Raw genomic sequence first — 23,809 nt, forward strand, 5'->3', positions numbered from 1 at the left:
CTTACAGCAGACACAAGACATGGAGCTTGTTTTTTTTTTTTTTAAATCAAGAACCCAAAAGCAAAATATAATTTGAAATGTTGTTTATTCCATCCAAAATACAGCATATCTTTTCATTTTGAACAAGGGCAGGCTGAAATAACAGAATATATTGAAAATAAGACTTCCAGTGTGCATTTTAAAGGAAAAGTGCAAAATTTGTCATGTTATTTAGTTGAAAACAACAAAAAGAGCTTCATTGAAATAAACTTCAGTAAAACTACTTAAAGGCCCCTACATACACATGGCTTATCTCACACGTGTTTTCCCTCATCACTTGGGGCAGGTGGAGCAAGGATACCTTCATTTTAAGCTGCAGCATCACTTTTATTGGTATGTTGAATTTACTGACATCCCACAGTTCTTATATCAAGCAGAGCTCTAATTAGCCTAATAATTAAAGACACCTGTGTGAGCGTGCAGGGCCTTTTAAGCATCAATTTTTACTTCACTTTTAGCCACTGTTGAGAACCTCAAATCAACTACTATTTTATTGCCTTACAAAACCGTTAATACTAATTTGTTCACAGGCATTTACACATCCAGCAGACAATGAACAATGTTATCATCACGTGTTTGTGTCCACCAGAGGAATGTTAGTAAAATATTCCTTTTAGCTTCGTTTTTGGTCTTCACCAACCCCACAGAAATATGTCTGGTTCGTTAGCTGCTTAATACCCCACTATGTTCACTAAATGTGCTAGTCAGAAGACATTAAATGAAAAAAATATTAAGAAATGTCATATTTAAAATGTTTCAAATTTTTTTAAACATGATTTATTTCACAGGAGCCTATATTTTCACTGTATATGTAAGTCCTCATTATGGAAACAGTTGCTGCGAGTTATTTGGGTGATTATTATGGCATTAAATAACTGAAAAAATCAAATAAAGAGAAGGCATTGTTACAGTGAAGGCACTTTTGTTTACCACATTAACCCTTTGAAAACTGGACCGACAAATCTTTTCTTGTGCTGCTTTCAGACGCCTTTTACAAGTATTTAAACCTTTGAACTCCAAGCAAATTGGTGATGAATTACCCAGTTAAAAAAGAAAAAATATAGGGGAAAATGTATTGATAATTATCATAATTACATATTTAAGATTATTTTTACTTTTTTTAAGCACTTGTTTCTAAGTCTTGGTTGCCTTGTTTTTTATATATATATTTTTTACTAATTTTTTGTAGGTAAATTCTTGAACTTTTTACTAATTTCTTGCCATTTTTTTTTATCACTTCTTTTGTCGTTGCTAAGTGCTCTCTTCCTATGTTTATTAAATAAATCAAGCCAATTTGCTCAGGTTTCAAAAAATGTGTTTTAATCAGTCTGCATAACAGCGTATCATTCTATTTTTGTAGTTAAAATTGAGCAGAAAAATCAAATAGAAACGCCTATAAAGAGAAACAAATGCTTTACGTAGCTGAGATGTGTTGACAAAGGTCAGGACAGACTGAGGGCTCGAGCTCCTTCTGACGGAGTTGTGACATAGAAAGTCGGCGTTCCACTGTATCGCTCCTGTTTTGGAAAAAATAAACACACATACAAACACACACAATGAGTACATTAAATCACGGTAACCTTCGATCAATAATGCATCTCAAAGAAAATTGAAAAACTGAGCTAAGCATTACACAGCAGCTATACGCTAGCAGCTATCCACTGTGCATAATGTGAACAATAACACCAGACCGTCCATCCAGAAGGGCTGCAGAGCCATTCATTGCTCCTCACGTCTCTCACAGTCCGAGGAAGGAAGGAAGTTTAAAAAGGGAGCAAGAGGAAAGAACTGCTGGGTTTGTTTTCACAACGAGACACCTTCCCTTTTCAGCCAAGACGCATCCTTTACCCCTCCAGACTACAATCGTGCCCATAACTCATCCAACTGCCCCTGTAAGTCATTGAAAGGGCAAACAGACAAAGCCCTTCCACAAGGAAATACACAGTTTAATTGAAAATAAGCTAATTTTACTGAGTTGGTGCAGGTTGGGTTTTTTTGTAGTTTGCAAAAGAGTAAAAATCTCAAAAACCTATTCAGTAAGTTTACAGGATTTTTTAAAAAAAAGTCAAATTGCTGTATTAGTAAAACTAAAATTGGACTTTTAAAATACATGTAAGCATGTTAATCCGACTGCAATTGTACTAAGTTGAATTTCTCAAAGATGGACTAACACATCTGGATAAAGTTCATCCTCTTGAAAAAAATGTGAGTTTTTGTTACTCTTAATAAAGTCGTCTTTTCCTTGCCCCATGTGCTACCTCAATTTGTGCTATTGTTCACAGACAAATTAAACTGTACAATTACTTCTTCTTGACAACTTAACTGCTCATTTCCTCTCTGCTCCAACTGCCAACGCCTGTCTGCTATGACTGCAGCCACCCTCACTCTCTCTGTGGCGAAACCACACACTAGGCTTGGCTAGTGTATCTGTATCCTGTAATTTTACCACGGTATAGGGTTTATGATGGCTAGTGTGCAGATCTAAGTGCATTACTTAATTTCAGCTTTTCAGACTAATAAATACACAACAGAACCACACAAAATGTTACAATAGGTAATATTTTCACACCTATTTTCCCTATAAAACTGAGAAATACAAATGTACACCGTTTAAATTCAACTTTCTTTCTGTGCCTCATTACCTCATTAAACACCACCACAAAAACAAAATAAAACAAACCATCTTGGTTACTCTTGTTAGTAATCTCGTTAGTTAATCCACTGTTCAAACAATCACCAGCTCAGGTTTGGTCGAAATAAATCCTTAATTCACAGAGTTAGATGTAAAAACATGCCATTGTTCTACACAGTCTCTCTCTCTGTGTGCTGGCCACCAGCTGTTTACAGTCCTGTAACTTCTCCCTGCACTACTAGGTGTCGTTGTTATTTTTCCAGCTCAATTGCCCATTCCACTAATAGAGACCAGAGCCTGAGCTCCGGTGGTGCATGCTGTGCACTACATACAATGAGTTAAATAGAAATAAGAGTGCTTAGCTTTATGATGGTATTGAAAATAATACCTTCAGGATTTTTAAATGACCATGTACCATAATACCGTGATACCACCCAAGCTAAGGAGAACGTGGGCATGGTCGCGGCTGGGCAAAAGAGGCCAACTTGGCATACCAATTTTGCAATGAGAAGTTGAATTAAGTACTTATTAGCATCTACTAGCATTTAGCAGTGTTACACTGGCAAATGTGTCATTTCATGCTGCATTTCTATTGGTTGGTTTGTGGACGTATGTTGTAGCAGCAGTCACACAGTGAGATGCTTATCCAAAAAAACACTATGCACTGAGGCTCAACACTACTCTTATCACTTGATGATAGCCTCCCACTACTTTTTGTAACTGATCCAAACCAGCACGTTTACACACCAGAACCAAACTGAACCGTAGTACAGTTTGATTGAGACCACCTCTTTTGGTCGGATCAAGGTTCAACTGTTTGAAGGTTTCACACCTGTAATGTTGGTTCGGATCCAACTGAAAAGTCCAAAAGTCCAGACCAAAAGAGCTAGGTGTGAAAGGGCCCTTATTTGAACACTGCACTATTACTTACTATTTTGCTAAACTCTATGATTGAAGAACAGATACCAATACCACAGAGACATTTTCAATGACCTCAAAGACACAATTTGCATCCTATCTCCACTTTAAAAGGTTAATCCTAACTCTAACCAGTATAGCTATCATTAAAGATAATGAACCACAGTTCATCAGCTTGGCATCTTCTGGTGCTTTCAGTTCATGTTCTCTGCCCGGAGCTCAGCACTTGACAAGCCGAAGTGAGGTGCAGTTAAGAATTTCCGCCGGGTCGGGAATGACCAAGTCAACCTTGAACCCTTCAGCCAGAGACACCTTCAGCAGCTCCTCCACAAACCCCTGCATGTCTGTGATATCACAAGGGCTGCTGTGCATGTTCATGATGTCATCAAACTGCATGACCTCAGGGTTAGAGATGGTCAGCCCCCGGTAGCACTGCTTGTCATACTGCTCCTGCGGGAGTTCATCAGGCTTCGGCACCCACTCCAGTTTGAGCCTGTTGTACCTCGGGTTGCATGGACGGGGGATTGTGAGACCCTGGGATGTTCTGTAGGAGAAGTGCTCGCAAAGAAGGGTCAGGAAGGCTCTCCAAGTACAAAAGAGGTCAACTGTGAAGGCTCGCACTGAGCATGTGCGAAGCTCATAGTTTTCCGGCCCGTGGCGTAAGTTAAAGTGGAGAACGCGGACCTGGAATGAGAGGGCAGATTATGCTGACGACACATTCTCCAGGGTGTACACAAACAAAGAACCGGTCTGTCCATGTCTCTGAATGTGCAAACACACACATCCTCTACTCGTATACTGTAGATATGGTAAACACAGACTGACTACCAAAAGGTTAATAAAGGCCATTTTTCTATAGTTTTGGAATTCTCCACAAAAAAACAGGCTGATAGACACTAAAACATGCTTATGCATTAAGAAAAAAGAGAGATGACTGGTTGCTTGTATCAAGGTGCTCTTAGAAAATGGGAACCAACAGGATTTAAACAGTCGGAAAATCCATGCACTCCAAAAGTGTGCAAAACATGCAGAACGAGGTGGAATTGCATTAAATAACCTTTACTGTAGTGGCTAAATCATTAAAAACGTCAACATGGTTCTCAGGGCTTCAGATATGTTGGCTTTTTTAATGATTTAGCTCGTGTTTTACATTTTTCACACTTTTGGAGTGCCTGGATTTCCCTCCCGTATAATTCATATGCATTTATCCCTCCTGTATAATTAACATGCATTTGTTTGTTATATCCAATCAAAATTTTAATTCAGGTCAAAGGAAAAGTTTGACATTTTGAGAAATGTACTTATTGACTTTCTCACCAAGACTTAGTTGAGAGGATGGATAGTACTCATGCCCGTACATTTTTTTATGAAGCTACTGTCAGCAGCTAGCTAACTTAGCTAAACACAAAGACTTAAACCAGGGAAAAACAGCTAGCCAGGCTCTGTCCAAAAGTAACAAAAAATAGCCTTTCAAGCCTCAAATCACTGTTGTATGCGACTTCATGTGTTTGACTGTTTCTAACACTTGTTTATAGACTAAAGATACAAGGTGTAAAATATTCATTAGTAAGCATCAGAAATGCTAGAAGGTGGATTTTGTTAGGTTTAAACAGAACCAGGCAAGCCAATTCCAGCTTTGTGCACATTTTGTGTATGGGAGTACAATGTACAAAACTCTCTAAATTTTCCATGACTTTTCAAGGGCTGAATACACTTTTACCCTTGCTCTATTTGTCCAGGGTTTTTCAAACATATTAGATTCAAACTCTATTCAAACATAATTTCAACATCCCCAATGATGTGTTGAAGGACTGACGAAGATTTAAAAATCGAATAATAATTTCTGTTTTTACAGTTTCTGGCTATGATAAGCGGTGTAATTTTGGTGATGTTTAAAGAAGACATCTATTCTAAAGCCATTTTCAAAAAAAAAATCTTTTTTTTTAGTTTTCTATAAAAATTGCTAAATATATATTTCTATAAAAATAACGGGGGAGGTGGGGGGTTTTATATCATATAGAAATAAAAAGTATATCAAACATTTTCAAGAAAACATGCTTTCCAAACCCCTGTTTTTCTATTTAAAAAAAATCAAAAATTGGTAGGAAAATAAATAGAAAATACAGCCAATTGCAGCTGTATGTCCTACCGCTCAGCCAAAAGTCCTTAAAAAATTATTTGAAATGCCTACTGAGCATATATGAAGGGAGATATGGGAACGCAGAGAGAAAATGAAGAAAATTTCATGATAGACAAATAAATAAAAACGACCAATGCGTCACACATCGACACATATTAAACCTACATTACATCGTAAACTATTGAACATACATTCACCAATATAATACATGAATGTTATTCATGTTTGGTTGTTTTTCAAAATTTTTCCAATGACTTTTACTAATTCTATGACTTTTTCATGCCTGTAAATTGTGACTGTGAAATTCCGTGACTTTTCTAGTTTTTCCATGACTGTGAGAAATCTGTATTAAGTGTACTGACATGCAGAAAGAGGCGTCAATCTTCTCATCTAACACACAGCAAGAAAACTAATAAATGTGTTACCCAAAATGTTGAACCGTTCCTTTAAGCTCTCCCGAGTTTCACAAAAACAGACCCAATATGACTCTTAAAAACAATGTCAGCAGTCAGTACTCTGTTGCTTTAGCTTACAGCAGTTCAGAGCCTCCAGATCTCTAACTGATTCTCAGCAATGAGCTGTATGAATAAGCTTCTCTTTAGATATACTACATTTTGTGAAAATTAATTTAGAAACCCATTATTTCCAACAGAAATGCCACTGCTGGTTAGTATGGGCTGGATATAGTATTTACTCAAATTCAATTGAAGGTGCGCTTGGACATTAATGGAGACACAGATGTTCCATGGGATTTTTTAAGTGAAGGCATATCTTAATGATGACAATATACATCGATGCTTTCCATGGGGCCCACTGATTTCATTATCTAAAACAAATTTTGAAAAGCATACCTTGGAGTGAACATTCACCACAATCATGGCTCCTAGGGGCCCTCCTCTCAGGCTGAGAGGCACTGACGCCTCATAGTGGCAAATCTCCTCCAGCAGGGGGCGTATCTGGAAGAAATCCACCTCCCTCCGCAGCAGTGCCAACTCGGAGAAGCCATCAGGCAGGTCCAGGGAGCTGGAGCGCAGGTAGTTCAGAATGTACCTGAACACTTTACCGTCGCGGTCTATGAAAACGTTTCCTCTGTTATCTCGCAACACGGGGATTTGTCCCGTGAACATGGCGCCTAGCATGGAGTCACGGCAGCGTGTCAGGGTGTCCAGGGTCGTTGTGTAAATTTCTCCACCAACGTTTAGTGACACGGGGTCCCGGAGAGAGTTCCTGTTGCTGTTGTCGTCTGGTGAGTTGAGATTCAGCATTTTGGAGGCAAAGCTGTCGTTTTTTCTCTGAATTTTGCGATGTTGTTTTTGGGAAGACAAGAATCCTTGTGCTCCAGGCAGGAATGCTGAGGACTGAGGGATGTAGAAGTTTCAAGTGCTTCCTTTGTGTCCAAGAAAGACTTCTGTCCTTTGACAGTCAGCGCGCCACAGTAGTAGCCAGGATACGAGTCAGGAAAGATGCGAGGGAATCTGCCAAGTCTGTTTCCAAAGCCGGAAAAAATGTACAAAACCCCAGATTCAGACACGTAAAAGTCTGCAGCTCTTTTCCTTCATTGCTTTTTCAAAGAAGCATGCTATAAATGCAGGTGTTGCCCTGATTTTCTGCAGTTAAATGTGTGTCTTTGTTGATCTCCTTTGTGTCTCCTGTAGGATTGTGGGTGGTGTCAGCTAACAGCGGGCCCTCAGTCTGACTGGGCTCCAGCAGAAAGGCGGCAGGGCCACAGTGACCAGACCAGCATGCTAATAACTGGACACTTCTGGCTCCACGAAGCTCGCTTTTATTCTCAGCTCATACCCCCGGATCTCTCTCTCCCTCTCTCAAACACACACACACACACTGGAGCTGTCTGAGCAAGACACGGGGGACTGGACAATTTGTCTGAAATGCACCCCTTAAAGTGACAGACTGAAAGTGCTTTTATCTCTTGTGAACAAATGAGCAATGTCCTCCTCAGACACTTTTCTATTTCAAACACCTTTCAGAATGCAAAGATTTCCAAAATATAGAATCACAATAGAAAAAAGTTAAATTTCCAATCTGATTAACAGCAAGAATGACTTTGGTGCAGCCCTGTATTTTGTTGGGATGGATGAAAATAATGAAGCAAGAAACAAGACAAACACAGAGTTTGGGAGGATGTCACCTGGTGAATACTCCCAGAGAGCTTCTAGCCTAAAAATTGTTATTTAGGAGACCAAGCTTAGGAATGATTTAGGAAAGGTCACAGAGCAACTCTGAGCAGGAAGAGACAGAAACTTTTATCTTAGTGAAGAGCTGTGGTTGACCTCCACTGCTAAGAATGACACTCAGATGTCACTGGCTAACTTTCTAACTAGAAGACAACATGCAGAAAAGGAGGAGAAGAAGCTAGTTTCCTTTTAGTAGTGTGTGTGCAGTCCTGGAACGGTTTTCCAACTGAATACATATAGATGAAGTTTGTATTCTTTGTTTAGGATGAAGGTGATGAGTATTTGCTGCTGCAAAATCTCGAATAAGCTTTGGTTTTGCATCCTTTCTGGTTTATTTCACAACCTTAAATTACATTTTGACTGAAGCACATTAAGGCCAGCATGGAGTTCAGATATTCTGAAGCCCTTTGTTAAAGGCCAGATATGAGTGAAAACTCGCCCTGATCAGCCCTGAACTGCTGACATGATGGCATGACATGGTTTGTACCAATTTATGCCTTAGTTAGTGTGCCGATCACACCAAGACACATTGCTAAAGAAGCATTGCAAGCAAAACCATTGTTTCCCTATGGTGCAGCGTGCCTGTTAGGCGTATTTCTCTTTCTGTTGCAGAACTCATTTTTTGGGCGGTTTTTGGGCGCACGTAAAAGTTTTGAACTTTTTCGCTCAAGGTGTGGAGTTGCACCACTCATTAATGTCACTGTTGGTGACAAAGCAGCCCCACTCCACAGGCATTCCCAGCTGTTTTTCCAGATGCATTTCGGTGTGAAAGCTGAGAAAGTTGTCTACTTTTGGATAATAACACTATCTTTATGCATCTTGAAAAACTACCCACGTAAAAAAGTGTACTAAAGTTTACTTAATTTAAGGGCAATTAGTATCCCTCCATTACTAATGTACTAGAAGTGTGCAATTTTCAACTTTACTAATAATATACTTAATATACTAAATACATGTTATAGTGCTAACATGTATATACATTTCTAAAAAAGCAAGATTAAAGTGCATTTTAATAATTTATACTAATAGGTACAAATGACTTGCAAAAGGTGTACTTCTCACAAGTACTCAAAATTATTACTTCAAGTTTTTGTACTCTAATTATACTTTTTTAGAGTAAACTGATATAAAACTTAAAATGAGCTTACATTTTAAGTGTGGGCTGCACCTAACGATTATTTTTTTATCGATTAATCTAGCGATTATTTTTTCGATTAATCTATCGATTATTTTTTTAATTGATCTAACTATTATTTTTTTATTACTCAATAAATATAACAACAAATTTACTGAAAATAACATTTTAAAACTTGACATACACTGCAGGGCGTTATTTCCCAACAAAAAATAGCCCAGTCTTAACTGCTAATCTGTGTTTTACAGTCTGATATAAAGTCTCTCCAAAATGCATCAAAACAGTCCAGCCTTAACTGGGCCTTATGGCATACCGCTTCCTGCTGATATGAGTGCTGTATTTTCATATTTATAAGCACATAATTCACTCATTTATGAAGTTATACAAGCTCCTGCACAGCTGACAACCCCATCCTGTAATTGTTTCAAAATAAAATGCATTGTATCAGCAACTGATGGCATTCTGTCCACAGAGACACAGTCAGATAGCTTTTGTTTTGAAAGGGAAGCAAGGAAGTTGAAGTAAAACAAACACCTTCTGTGGCAAAGGAGACTTTAAACTACGGTATAAATTGGTTGGTCCATGGTATAGAGTCAACAAATGCAAGCGTCACACGTAAAAAAAACAGTGCGCCACCGTTTCTCTAGATGTGCTGCGGCTGACACGCAGCTCAGACGCGCCTGACAGGCACTGCTCAGGCTATCAACCCGTTTCTATCCACCAACTTTCCACATATGGATTCAAAACAAAAATCATTTGTTGATAACAATTCTGATCATTTACATATAGTATAAATGTATACAGTGTATGCATGTATCAAAGTTTGTGTGTGTGTGTGTGTGTCCTAACCTGTATGTGGAGTATAGTCCTGTCAATGGCGTGGGCCTGCAGCAAAGTCACGGTGCATCCACCAAATCCTCCGCCAGTCATCCGACTGCCAAACACGCCGTCCACCTCCATGGCTGCAGACACCAACTCATCCAGCTGCCTGCAGCTCACCTTATACAGGTCCCTGACACAGGAACGACACGTTACCACACACCTCCCTGAAATCCTACAAATGTCCTAAAGGTCTAGAAAACGTCCTAAAAGAGAAATGTCCTAAAATTCGAAAAATGTTCTAAAATCCGAGAAATGTCCTTAAATCCTTGAAACATCCCGAAATCTTACGCATAGCCTTAAGTTCTAGAAATGTCCTAAAATCTAAAATGTACTGAAATCCAAGCTACATCATAAAATCTGAGATTTCCTATTATCTGAAAAACTTCCTAAAATCCTCAAATCCTTGAAAGGTACTGAAACCTGAGCACTGTCCTGAAATCTTAGAAACGTCCAAAAATCCTACAAATGTCCTAAAGTTCTAGAAAGAGTCCTAAAATTCCAGAAATGTCAAAAAATTAGAGATTTACTTGAATCTGAAAAATGTCCTAAAATCCTAGAAATGTTGTAAAATTCTAGAAACATCTTAAAATCCTTTAAACTTCCTAAAATCCCAGAAATGTCCTTAAACCATAGAAAAAACATCCTAAAATCCTATAAATGTCGTAAAGTTCTAAAAACGACCTAAAATCCTACAGATGTCCTAAAGTTCTAGAAAAAGTCCTAAAATTCCAGAAATTTCCAAAAATTCGAGATTTACTTGAATCTGAAAAAATGTCCAAAAATTCTAGAAACGTCCTCAAATCCTTGACATGTCCTAAAATCCTTGAAACTTCCTAATATCCTAGAAGTATCCTTAAACCATGGAAAAAACAAACCCCAAATCCTACAAATGTCCTAAAGTTCTAAAAACGTCCTAAAATCCGAGATGTACTTATATCCAAGAAAATCCCAGAAATCCTTGAAACATCTTAAATGCTAAAAAAAACTCTAGAAACGCCCAAAATTCCTAATAATGTCCCAAAATTCTTGAAAAATTCTAAAATTCTAGAAACATCCTAAATTACAAGAAATGTCCTTAAATCCTTGAAATGTCCAAAAATCCTAGAAACACACTGCAACAGGCCCCTGGCGTCCTGTCATTTTGTAAAAGTGGCCCCCAAGCAAAGCCAGTTAAGTATCCCTGCTCTATACATTGATGGGATACAGCTGCTGTCAGTGTACCTGAGGGAGTTGTGGCTCTCCACCATCAGCTTGCCAAACTCTTTGTAGACTCCTCTCTTCAGGGCTTCAGCAGCTCGGGCAGTTCTCTCTATTTCCTCGATCACATGCCGAGCTCTTCGATAGGTTACATCATCCAGTCTGTCCTTTGCCTCTGAAATGATCCGGAAGGCCAAAACATCACACCACATCAGGCCAAGTGTGCTCAGGAAGTGTAGAATGTGTAAGGGAAAGTTTGGTATTTTCTAACCTGGACCATATTTTCCCATGTTTTTCTGTCTAAGTTACTAATGGGAACAACGATTTTTGAAATTGGTCCAGTATTAAGCCTTAGACAAAAAGCACCCCTTAAAACTAGAAAACCAACTGGTGAGTGTTTAGAAGAAGTGCCTGTTACTATAGCAGCTAATAAAACAACTGCAAGAGTCGTATGGATCAGGGACCATATTCACAGAATACTCTCACAGAGCTCCTAACTTTCTAGTTAGTTTCTAGCAAGTCGGAGTTATGTGAGGATGTGTGGTTGACCCCGCTGCCAGGTGTGATATTCCTGTAAACGGTGTGATTGGTTGTCACAGACACATTCTTGTAAAATGTGTGATTGGTTGTCACAGACACACCCTTTTGTGAGCCTGTGTGGCGTAGACATCCAGGGGAAATGAAATGAACTGCTGTACACTGTAACTGTTTGCCAATGGAAGGTTCAAGTCACCACTGCAGCACTGTTTTCCAGTTGCCAAATATCTTAGTGGTGTGATCACTTTCATGATGTGTTAAAGTCTTATTGCACAGGTTTGGAGATAGGAGAGTATCTCTATTAAAATTGCCCATAAACATCTAACCTGTGGTCATTCAGCGTTACCTCTCCTACCTCTTTGCTATGCCTAAAGAAGAACTTCACTGCTGTAAAGATGGTCTTTTCACAAAACTGGGCTGTCTATGCAGCAGAAAGATCCCAATACTGTTAAAATTGGTGCTACATGAACAGAGGGAAAAAAGAGAGAAAGGGCTTTTGCTGCTGCCACTTTGCAGACTGTAGCTCAACTAAGCAGCTTAAAATGTTCCTGGAAATGTCAATTTAAATGAAGGTAAGGTCTTTTTTTAATTTCTATTAAAGAGCTAGGGATTTATAATTATCACACATTTACACATATTTAACATTATGCTAAAATCATTACAATATTTAAGCACTCTTTCCAGGTAATTTCCTTATTTTTTTAAAAAAGTTTATTTTCTTTTCTTGTACTTTTTATTTATTTATTCAGCATTTTTTGGGTAATTTCTTGTTACGCTACTCATTGCCTTCTCTCCATGTTTTTGAAAGACATCAAGCGGATTTGCTCAGGTTTTAAAGGGTTGAAGGGGAACTTTTGGCTGCAAATCAAAAATCATTAAAAAGTTTTTAATCAGGTGTTTCTGGGTGTGTTTTTGAACTTTGAACAGGGCCAGGCTCACACCACATCACTGGGAAAGAACAGGCAGCACGAGAGACAGGGAGACAGGGCAGTGGAAGAAAGGACAAGACAGAATCACATCAACAGAATGGAAAAGTCGAAGAATTCGGACAGCAACATAGCTGTGGATAAAGCTAGACAGAATGTAATAAAGTAAGGGACAGAAAGAATCAAAATGTACTTCACACCCTCCAGGTCCTTCATGGTAGCGTCTCTGAGACTGTCCTTTCCCAGGACGGAGGCAGCCTCCTCACACTGTCTGCGTCTCGTGGGGTACTCGCTGCCGGTCAGAGAGTGCTTCACATTGGAGTTGGTGATGAGAATGACCAAACCTGGATCTGCCAGGGGGACAGGAGTGGCCTCCAGGGACCTAAGCCAAACCACAAACAAGTACATGTGTGACAGTGCTGGATGCAGATGTGATGTTTTTCTCAGCCTCTGAAAGCATTTGGCTGCAACATAAGAAGATACACACCCGGATGTTACCTAAAATGTTGTACTGTTCTACCCTCACTGGGAGTTTACACTGACCTGCAGTCAATGAGCAAAGCGTGGCCCTCCCTGCCCAGGACAGACACAAACTGATCCATGATGCCACAGGGGACACCAGCATGAGTGTGTTCTGCCTTCTGACAGGCCAATGCTTTGGACACTTTGTCTCCATCATCTGAAAGATAAACAAAGATATAGAACAGTGATACAAATCTGGCCCCCAACAAGGTGCCAGGTGCCCCCCCAACTATTTTCTCATTTAATAAAAATAAAGTGATTTACACTAGGAATTGTTTTTGTAAGTGTGTTATACATAAAGTGCCAGAGTGCATAAAACAGCATCAAAATAGAGCTTGTTGATCACTACTTTCCTAAAAACCAGGAAAAATCCTAAAATCCTTGAAATGCCCTAGAATCCTAGAAATGTGCTAAAATCCGTAAAATGTACTAGAGTCCTAGAAATGTCCTAAAATACTTGAAACATCCTAAAATCCTAGAATTGCCTCCAATGCTAGAAATTTCTAAAAAAAAAAAAAAATCTAGAAATTTTCTTAAAAATGTTTTGAAAAGGCTATAAATAAGGAGGGGAAGATGTGTTAATCGCTGGTCTTTGCAACTGAAAAAAACGATACAATCCTCACTCTTCAATGTCCCTGAACAATATTCTAGCCTGCTAACAAACATACTTGTTGGCATAGTCTACCTAGTTAGTTAACCCTGTCGTACCTCAGAGGGTTTTAGTTCAGTATTACTGAGGATTTTGTTAAATATCTCCAACTTCAATTTGAAAAACCTAGTTTAGCTCTGCAGATGCACAAAGGAATTATGAAAGAAGCACTGTTGCAGCACACTGATGATGTCAGAGGGCTGTGATTGGTTAATTGCATGTTGGTCCAGGATTGCAATGTGGGATGTTGATCCAGGAACATGTCCTGCTTGGTATAATCCACTTGTTTCTACCTTACGCCTGAACATCACAGTGACACTGGTATGAGGGTGTGATCAGACTCTGACCTGGCTTGAGCTGCTGCAGGAATGTGTAGACAGCCACCTCCAGAGAGGCAGAGCTGGACAGACCTCCTCCAAGGGGGACACTGCTGGCTATCACGGCCCTGAAACCTGGGACAGGAGCAGCTGATGTGCACACGCATGCACGCACACAGACACACACACACAGAAAGAACACAGTCAGTATACGTCCTGTGCTGTCCAACCGAGACAGGAGGAGATGACATGTGAGATTAACAAGCTTCTACTGTGTTTCTGCTCTCATTCACTCAGCCTAATGATGATACCCAATAATGATAAATCCCAAGTGATGTTTCTGCAGCAGTGGACCAGTCATCGCTCATGTGTTTACCCCTGTAATGCTGGATGACACCCTTCACATAGTTTGCCCAGCTGGGTGACCCTGGAGACAGCGGCGATCCATCACTGGGCAGGCTGAAGTCCACCCTCCAAGGCTCATCGGCGTCCTCAGTCGCTGTTACCACGGTAACATCCCTGCTAGAGGTTTGACTCCCCACCACCACCGTCACCAGGGGCAGCGCCTGGCTCACCAAACACACACAAACATAGCGGGGTGCTCATCTTCTTCTTTGTCAGAGGGGAAATATCATGCCAGACTCCATTTAAAAAATGAGGAAATATAACGTTTCCTGCTTATTACTGATAGACATGCGGAACTAGTCTGTGTGCCAAATTTTTCTGGAGGCTCAGCCCTTTTGTTAATCTCTTGAAACCTGAGCAAAGTGGCTTTTTTTTCTCTTCAAAAAAATGGGAAGAGGGCAATGAGCAACAAAAGAAGAAATTACCCAAAAATCTTCAAGAAATTAGTCAAAAGTACAAGAAAATTACCTGAAAATAATTATGATTTAAAAAAAATGCAGAACAAAGCGAAAAATAAATAACAAATGAAAATAAAGAGAAAGTAAAAAAACAAAACAAAAAAACAAAGCAAAAAATATTCGGAGAAAGTGCTTTAAAATTATAAAACTTCTGTAACACAATTTCAAATATGTAATAAGGATAATTATAAATAATTGTTTTTTTGCTAGATATTTTTCTCTACCTTTTTTAAAAATATAAATGAAGAAATGACCAAAAATTTAGCAATAAATTGGTGAAAAAAACAAGAATTATACCACAAAAATGTATTAAAAGAAATTAATATAAAATAAATAAACAGAATGAATAAAATAAAAAAAAGAATAATTAAAATAAAATAACAAATAAATAATGTTAATGGAAAATAATTGTAGCAAAATTATTAATAATATTAATAAAACTAATTAAAAACAGGAATACAAATTAAACCTGGAGTTAAAATATGTGACTATGAAAATTATACATATAATTTTTCCCTAGTTTTCTTTTTTATTTAATTATAAATTTACAAATTTCTTGCAATATGTAGAACATTTCTTACCAAGTTGCTCATGCCTTTTTTAATGTTTTTGAAAGAAAGTGCACCAATTTGCTGAGAGTTCAAAGGTTAAATACTTGATAAAGGTGTCTGAAAGCAGCTCAAGAAAAGTGATGGTGCACCTTTAACCTTTGAAACCTTGAATGACATCACTTTGTGCTGCTTTCAGGGGCCCTGAACAAGTATTTCAACCTTTGAACTTTGAGCAAATTGGTGCAATTTCTTTCAAAAAACATACAAAGGAAACACACTCAGCAACTTGGTAAAAAAAAAAAAAAAAGTTCCATGAATTGCCAGATACTGGTTTATTTAGAATTTATTTATTTTTTTAAACTTAGAATAAACATCCAGGGAAAAGAAAAAAATTGGGAAAAAATTCATTTTTCTAATTATCATAATGACATGTTTAAAATTATGTAATCGACTTATAATTATTATAATTACTTAATAATGTTAGCATTTTGGGTTTTTTTTAAAAATAATGTTCAGGTAATTTTCTAGATTTAGAAAATTATTCTTAAAAGCTAGGCAAAACAATTTTAAATGACGATAATTACGTATTAAAAATGTTTTTAAAATTATTACATGTTAAGGCAATTTTTCAGGCCTTTTAATTCATTTTCAGGTAATTTTTATGTACTGTTTTACTACTTACTTGCTAATTTTTGGGTCATTTCTTTTTTTTGCTGTTAATTGCCTTCTTCCTATATTTTTGAAAGAGATCAAGGTTTCAAACTGTTAAATTCAATATGCAAGTGACACACCAAACAGGACATAAAATTTTGATACTTTGAACCACAATAATGCTGTGCTCATGCACACTGGTTTTATTCCTCTCAAAAACATGGGCAGAAGGCCACGAGCAACTTAAAAAGCAATGGCCCAAAAATTTTTACCAAAAAAATTTGGTAAAAATTAATCTGAAAATAAGCATAAAAAGTGAAAAAAAACCATAACAAAACGGGGGGGTTGGGGGTAATATTCTAGTAATCCTCCCCTTAAAAATATATATATAAAGAAAAAAAATTCAGGTAATTTTCTTGTCACCTTTTGCGTATTTCTTGCAATTGGTAAGACATTTCTTGCCATTGCCTTTTTCTGCCATGTTTTAGAAACCAATTTGCTCAGGTTTTAAGAGCTGATGTCAACCAAAGTTTCAAAGAGCTGACACATTACCACAGAGCAGGTCAGTCAGTGAATTGTTGTTGGGTACACAGCAGCATGCCGAACAGCAGAATGACTCTTTAAAATTGTTATTTTAAGAGGCACGGTTATGTCAGGATTACACGTGTCCGCCAATCACCACTCAAACATTAATTTGTCAGATTATTAAATGACATTTGGTGTGACAGGAGCAGTGTGTCACTAACTAAATCGCAGGGGTCTGCTGTTTGCCACCGAGTGAATGAGTCATGATTTTACCATCGGAAGCACAAATCCCTGGTTGTAGTCGGTGTGCTCGCCGATCAGGTTGACTCTTCCGGGAGCACACGCCGCGATCTGAGGAGCCTCTCCCCCGAACTCCTGAGCGAAGAGCCGGCGGGCAGCCGCCAGCAGCTCCGGCACACCGGGACACGAGCCGTCCATCTCCGCCGCGACTTCAAACACCGATTATATCACCGGAACAAGCTTACACACTGACAGGATGCTACGTGGCGGTGATGGTCTATGCAAACAGAAACATGTATGTGTTTGACATGGAAAAATCTTCATGTGCTCTTTACTTCCTGGTGGTGTGACCAAACAGTTGATTGTGAGGCTGTGAATGGTGGGAAAAAGTCACATGACACAGAAAAAAAGTTTTAAAAACAGAAAGAAAAAGAAAGAAAGAAATAATAATAATAAAAATAAAAACAAAAATAAAAATAATAATAATGATGATGATGATGATGATGATTTGACATATATTATTTAATCATTTTAAATAAGCTGTATCCTTTTGACATTTTTGCCGAGGTTCCTTTAAAATCATTTTCCAAATCTACTAATTTCCTTCTTCCGCTGCTTCTTGCATCGTGTTATTTAAAAAATAGTCAAATAGCCTACGAATGACACACGCCACTGATTCATCTTTAAGTGTAAAATATTCATGCTTCTAGTTAACTGTATGGCTGTCCTGCCATCGTGAGGGCAATGTAAAAAATGTAAGGTGAGTTTGCCTGATTAACTCATATTGTGTTAATACAGCAAAGGGAGAATTAACTTGCTTTGCATGGGGGTCACTTTTGCAAAATTTGGCCAGGGGCCAGTAGCAGCAGCCTCAAAGGGATTTTTGGACATTTCTAGGACTTGGGGACATTTCTACTGTTTAATGATAGAACTTGAAATTTTAGCACATTTCTCGGATTTTCTGACATTTCTCTGATTTTAGAATGTTTTCTGTAATTTTAGGATGTTTCTAGGATTTGGGAACATTTCTTTGATTTTAGGAAATTTCAAATATTTAGGACATTTCTCTGATTGTAGGACATTACCCTGATTTTAGGATGTTTCTAGGATTTAAGGACATTTACAGATTTTAGGACATTTCTCAGATTTTAGGATGTTTCTAGGATTTTAGGACATTTCTCAGATTTTAGGATGTTTCTAGAATTTTAGGACATTTCTCAGATTTTAGGATTTTTTTCAGATTCCATCACATTTCTTAGATTTTAGGATCTTTCTGGGAATTAAACATGTTTCTAGGATTGTTAAAATGTTTATATTTGTTGTCAACAAGCTCTATTTTGATGCTGTTTTTTATTAGCACTTTGGCACCTTATGTATACCAAAAGTACAAAAACAATTCCCAGTGTGAATCGCTTTATTTTAATTGTAAATTAGAAAATGATTGGGCGGCCAGATTTGTAGGTTGAGTATCACTAATAGAGTATATTTGAAATGCAAGCTGTAATATTCAGTCTGAGGGCCACAATTAGTCACCAGGCTGGACTTTGGACAGGACTGTTATAGGCTGAGACAAATTGTGGGGCAGAAGCAGAAAAGTAGATGCTGCCACCAGGTGGTAACAAGCTGCTCAGCCATGGATTGGGTCTGTTGGGTCTACGTGTTTCACTTTAAGGCATTTTGTAGAGCGGATAAAACAACCAGCCACAGACAGTGGAGACTCTTCTGCAAACAACAGCAACAATTTAGGGACTGTTCATTATTTATTAAAGTAGGGGTGTGGCTGGGGTGTGATGACCCTTCATTGAGCTGAGTGACCATATTTCACAGTTTATGGCTGTGATAAATGGTGGGATTTTAATTTTTTTTTTTAAGTAACCATGCCTTTAAAAACCCTGTGAGTTTTGGGACTCTGGGGGTGTTTACCATAAATAAAAACAGCCATTTAGATTTTAAAGTTCCTCCCCTGAGCCAAATTTAAAAAACATAACTTCCTCCCTCATTCTTAAAAAAATATATGAAGTGCCTCAACCATTTTGCACCGCTCCCTTCTCTCTTATGAATAATTAAGAATCCCCTATCCAATCATACAGATACATTTAGGCTGAAATCAACATTTCACCTTAGACAAGAAGCATAAGCGAAACATCCAGAGGGCCCATTGGTCACAATTGGGCCCCCAAAGGAAATTATAATTGTATTTATTCATCAGTGAGGAATGTTCAATCATCAGCAGCTGTCCATGAAGTCAGTCAGAACTGAAGCCAGTGAAAAGCCAAAATCATTTCTATAATCACTTTGTGTCAAGTTGGTTTTGAGTTCCAAAATTCTCAGTCAATCTGAATTCTTTCCTTAATAGTCACAGTGCAGCTCATGCACATGAAGGTAAGAGACATTAAGTTTTCATGCAAACAGTTTTGGATATTCTCTTTGCTATAACATTCAATCTGACCACTTCAGAGCAGCACCAGAATACGTTCCTCAGCAAGATCCCACATTAACATGGCCGGCTGCTTCAAAGCGTCAGAAAGGAGCACACTGACATTTGTCTGCTTTGGTGTGACAGTGTTATTCCATTGGAAAAATATTTGACGTCATTAAATAGGCAAATAAGCTGCAGTTAACTGCCAAAAAAATACTCAAACCTATTCAAACTGACATTTTTGATTCCTCAGCCATTAACGCATAAAAACATGGACTGTATTATTTCTGGGTGTTATTCACGCTTGCCTTGGAATTTTACAATATTTGTCATGCAGAGAAAATACATGCTATTTCAACTAGGTGCACTGTCGCAATCAATGTTGCTACTAATCAATGACATATCTCAGTCTGTAATTATTTTAAAAATCTACTTAACATGGAATATATTGAACATAATTCTTTATGTCTTTATGTATTGTGTTGTTGTTTTTTTTTAAACACTGAAAATTAAAGAGTATTTGATATTTATGGTTAGGATTGATGTTGGTTAAAAAAATAAACTCAATGGAAATGGAAAAGAAACTGAGAAACTGGTGATGGAGATAGTACTTCATACTTAATATTTTTAAATTAATTTTACAAAAGCTGTGATGTATTAAAGGGAACTAAGAATGATCAGATTGTACACTAATGTCAACATGTTTAATTAAAAAAAAAATAAAAAGATCAGATCTGACTGAATTTAATGATTCTATACCAAACAGACAACTGTCAATTTAATTTCCCAGAAGACATTTTGACATGTTTAAGTGTAAATTGTAACATATTGATGGCTAAATTCCATTTAGCTGCTTAAGTTTCAGGGTCCTGGGATGGTAACTGTTGGCTAACTGTCTAACCATCAAGGTTTACTGGGACACTTAAATAGAATTACACCAGACAAGTTGAAGTAACTTTAAAATTCAAGGCAGCCTGGACACTATCTTTTTAAAGTTAAAACAAATAGTTAATTTTTACAGTGTAGTAAGACTTCTGCTTTTCCCTCTGTGATAAGTCAAAATGTCTGCCCGTTGACCGCCACAGGGGCTGATGGGAGGTGTGAGGGGCTGTCTGCTCTGATGTCACAGCTCATCCTTATTCTTTCCATCCTTGGATCTTGAAAGGCAAGCCCCTCATACGTAGGAGCGGCCACGTATGAGGGTTATCTGGGAGGTGATAGTTCACGATTTCACAGAGAAATTGTGGATTCAAAACTTCCAGATGATCCACTCAACTTTTGAAGAGTTATGTGATGCAGTAACAGCTCCTGTAGCTCCTGCTGCATCATGAGGGAGACAGTTCCTACCATAGATGTATTAAGAAAGTCTGGGTACAGCCATGGAGGTGGGTCCCCATTTATTCCTATGAGAATTGCTCATTAGCATGAAGCAAAAAAACTCTTTTCGCGGGAACAGAATGCCCAGATCTACAGGCCATGGAGGCTTGTGCACTAAGAGACTTTCGGCAGCCAAGCACAGCTGTGCCCGAGCAGGTAACTTCCGCCAGCAGAGCGGCTGACTTCCGGGTTAGCGCTTTGCTTGATTAAATAGCGGTCTAAAAAAAAATCTTTTTAAACTTAAACTGGATGGCTTAAATCTAGACAGTGAAATAAGTATTTCGTGGGCATTTTGATGCTTAAAAAAGTAAAATTTCCTATTATACAATACTGTGTAAAAGTCTCAGGCCACCTTAAACTTTATTTTGCAATCTTACAACAGTCATAAATATTGATTTCCCAGTAGTCTTGTTACAAAAATATAACCACAACATACAGGAAATCTGTATTCAGCATTAAAAACACAAACATTTCAGAATAAAACAGCTTCAATAGGTTGAAGTTGTAGTGTGAGCTCCTTTTCCAGTCTTGAACTTCTTGGGCAGACGATTTGAGATTTACAATTCTAAACTTCTGGTTTATTCACATCAGGTTGCATTCAAGACATGTCCAAAGCTTAATGTTGATTGTTTTGGCTATCTTTTGCTAAGGTTGTACGATTTCATGATTCACACTAAATATTGACTTTAGTCCAAAGACTCCAATGTGTTCTGACTTTTTTGGTGTTTGGAATTTGTCTGTATTCTTTGTTTATATCTTAATATAGAGACCGAGTAAAGTATAGATATATATCCACATTACATCTTTGCTAAAACAACAAATCTATGTTGGTCCTAAGACTTTTGCACAGTACTGTAATTCAATGGGGAAAAAAATTTGGGGGGCCATCCCATGACAGACCCGGACGGTGTAATTCCACTTTTGGCCCAAAATTTGCACCAGAGCCTGGCAAACTTCTTGATGGCTTAGTTCCTTCTGAAAAGGACATAGCCATAGCATCAAACGCAGTAAAAGTGTTTCCATTGCAGTCTTGCAAAACATAGCTTTTTCGAATTGCCTAAAATACCACCTCATGCCAGTGTAAAAACTTTTTTTTTTAATTGACGTGTTTCCATTAGGCCCATTTCATATTCACATATTTGAGGGTTAATGGAAACCCACCTACTGACGCATGAAATATTTCACCTTTTTTTCTGTTTCAGAGCATCCAGCTTCAGCAGCCCCCTGTCCTCCAGAGAGAGAACCAGCAGACCTGCCGGCTCTGCAGTGAGATAACTGTAAGATCACCTGCTGTCTCTCCTTCAGTGCCAGTCTGACCTCTTCACTTCAATACTTAAACTCCCTGTCCTGACTCCAGACCTAAAAAGCTCTCAGGGCCCTGACTTGTTGTATTTAATAAGGGCCTTTGAGCTTTGTTGCGGCCCCCAGAAAGGCTCCTGGTAAGAGGTCTGACATAATAAAAAGAGCCAGGAGTAGCCGAAATCAACATTCAATTTATCTACAAAAAGCAGCCATTAAACAAACCAACTTGCACCAACTAAAAATAAGACTGAGACATAAGACATAAGACTGGTGGGGCGGCCAAAAAGAACAAAAAGAAAGGAAGACATCCAAACCAACCCACAAAGGGTTGTAGGATCTGCACTCTTCCCTCTAACCGAAAACACCAAAATCACAGAACATAACCCTTAGGTCCTGTTCAGGCGCATTTTACAATTTTTTCAATCTTCATTTTTAATCATTTTGGCTGTGTTTATGTATATGACATACGTTTTGGAAATACTGTGTATTTTTGTTTAATCAGTGAATTTCCAGCTCAGCTCCTACAATAAGTCTAAAATACACTGTGGAAACTAAAGTGTTACATTCAGACTGTTAAAAACCATTCAAACTGACATTTTTGATCCCATCAAAGCATAAAAACATGCATCATATTATTTTTGGGTGTCATACTGGGATTTTGTCATTTTTACTATTTTCCACCTGATGATGTTATTTTTACCATATTTGGCATATGGAGAAAATACATGCTATTTGCACTAGGTGCTCTGTCACAATCAGTGTTGCTGCTAATCATCGACATATCCCAGGCTGTCATCATCAAAAAAGAAAAGAAATCTACTTTGCATGTAGTATATTTAATCTAAAAACATCGTGATATATGATAAAAAACCTTGCATTTGAAGGGTTAAAATTCTGAAAATAAATGAATATTTGATATTTGCTGATAATCATTGACATATCCTTGGTAGTATACTGTATTGAAAATAATTATTTTTTCTTTTTTTTTTTCATTTGAAAACATAGTGGCATTATGACAAAAACCTGGCATTGAAGGAGTTAAAATTCAGAAAATTTATGAAAACGTTAAAATTATGATTAGGACTGATGTTGGTTTAAAAACAGAAACTGAATGAAAGTATAAAATCATATTCATGTATGATATTTCTTTTTATAGCCTGATGTTGAAAAGCGCATTTTGTGTGCAGAGGGTGTGAATGTGAATATTTTACACTGCACAAGAAATAATGTATAAAAGTCAGTGTTGCTGCTAATCATTGATGTATCCCAGGCTGTGATTTTTTTTAACAAAATGTACTTAGCATGTAGTTTACTGAAAATATAGAGTGTGTATATATATATATATATATATATATATATATATATATATATATATATGTATGTATGTATACACATATGTTATTTTGTCTTCTAAAAACACATTGGCATCATGACAAAAACCTGGCATTTAAAAGGTTTAAAATTCTAAAAAAAAAAAAATGAATATTAGATAAATATGATCAGGACTGATGTTGGTTAAAAAATTAACTCAATGAAATTAGAAAATAACATTAATATATAACATTTTTTAAAGCTTGCCTTTGAAAAGCACATTTTGTGCGCAGAGTGATATGTGTGTGTGATATTAAAGCGGGCTCTAAACAATGCCATGAACAGCCATGAAAACAGGACTATTGGTCCCACTGAAACAGGATAAAAAATCTAAATCATCAGAGTCACCATGCTACTGCTGCTGCTGCCAGGCTGGATGATTAGAGAAAGAGAGCAGATCTCCCAGCCTCCTCTTTAACAG

General features: G+C 37.7%; 2 protein-coding genes across 3 annotated transcripts; both read right to left on the reverse strand.

Annotated features, from left to right (window-relative positions):
- Positions 1-68: 68 nt before the first annotated feature.
- Positions 69-23,809, reverse strand: galk1 (galactokinase 1). Of its 2 annotated transcripts, XM_088070379.1 has the most exons (9): positions 23,737-23,809; positions 16,953-17,196; positions 14,466-14,655; positions 14,120-14,239; positions 13,145-13,280; positions 12,802-12,983; positions 11,163-11,313; positions 9,909-10,071; positions 69-1,556 (listed from the first exon to the last, which is right to left on the reverse strand). In XM_088070379.1, exons 2-9 carry the CDS (start codon positions 17,115-17,117, stop codon positions 1,482-1,484), a joined length of 1,182 nt encoding a protein of 393 aa, XP_087926505.1. In that variant the 5' UTR covers positions 17,118-17,196; positions 23,737-23,809; the 3' UTR covers positions 69-1,481. The 2 variants fall into 2 exon arrangements, with proteins under 2 accessions (XP_087926505.1, XP_042364074.2); XM_042508140.2 differs by lacking the exon at positions 23,737-23,809 and having other exon boundaries at positions 16,953-17,284.
- Positions 1,563-7,391, reverse strand: LOC121958953 (BTB/POZ domain-containing protein KCTD21-like). The gene is made up of 2 exons (XM_042508141.2): positions 6,581-7,391; positions 1,563-4,273 (listed from the first exon to the last, which is right to left on the reverse strand). Exons 1-2 carry the CDS (start codon positions 6,992-6,994, stop codon positions 3,809-3,811), a joined length of 879 nt encoding a protein of 292 aa, XP_042364075.1. The 5' UTR covers positions 6,995-7,391; the 3' UTR covers positions 1,563-3,808.

The sequence above is a fragment of the Plectropomus leopardus genome, chromosome 19, assembly GCF_026936395.1.
Source record: "Plectropomus leopardus strain MGB_pleo_1.0 chromosome 19, ASM2693639v1, whole genome shotgun sequence".
In the NCBI taxonomy this organism is placed as follows: domain Eukaryota; kingdom Metazoa; phylum Chordata; class Actinopteri; order Perciformes; family Serranidae; genus Plectropomus; species Plectropomus leopardus.

What these genes read in the sequence shown, in the direction of transcription:
- galk1 (XM_088070379.1), bottom strand. Translation starts at nt 17,117, where the DNA reads ATGGACGGCTCGTGTCCCGGTGTGCCGGAGCTGCTGGCGGCTGCCCGC. An exon ending in GAGAGCCACAACTCCCTCAG is followed by an intron (nt 10,072 to 11,162) that starts GTACACTGACAG and finishes TTCCTGTGTCAG; the next exon opens with GGACCTGTATAAGGTGAGCT. An exon ending in GGACTATACTCCACATACAG is followed by an intron (nt 1,557 to 9,908) that starts GTTAGGACACAC and finishes TTTCCAAAACAG; the next exon opens with GAGCGATACAGTGGAACGCC.
- LOC121958953 (XM_042508141.2), bottom strand. Translation starts at nt 6,994, where the DNA reads ATGCTGAATCTCAACTCACCAGACGACAACAGCAACAGGAACTCTCTC. An exon ending in TGGTGAATGTTCACTCCAAG is followed by an intron (nt 4,274 to 6,580) that starts GTATGCTTTTCA and finishes CTCTCATTCCAG; the next exon opens with GTCCGCGTTCTCCACTTTAA.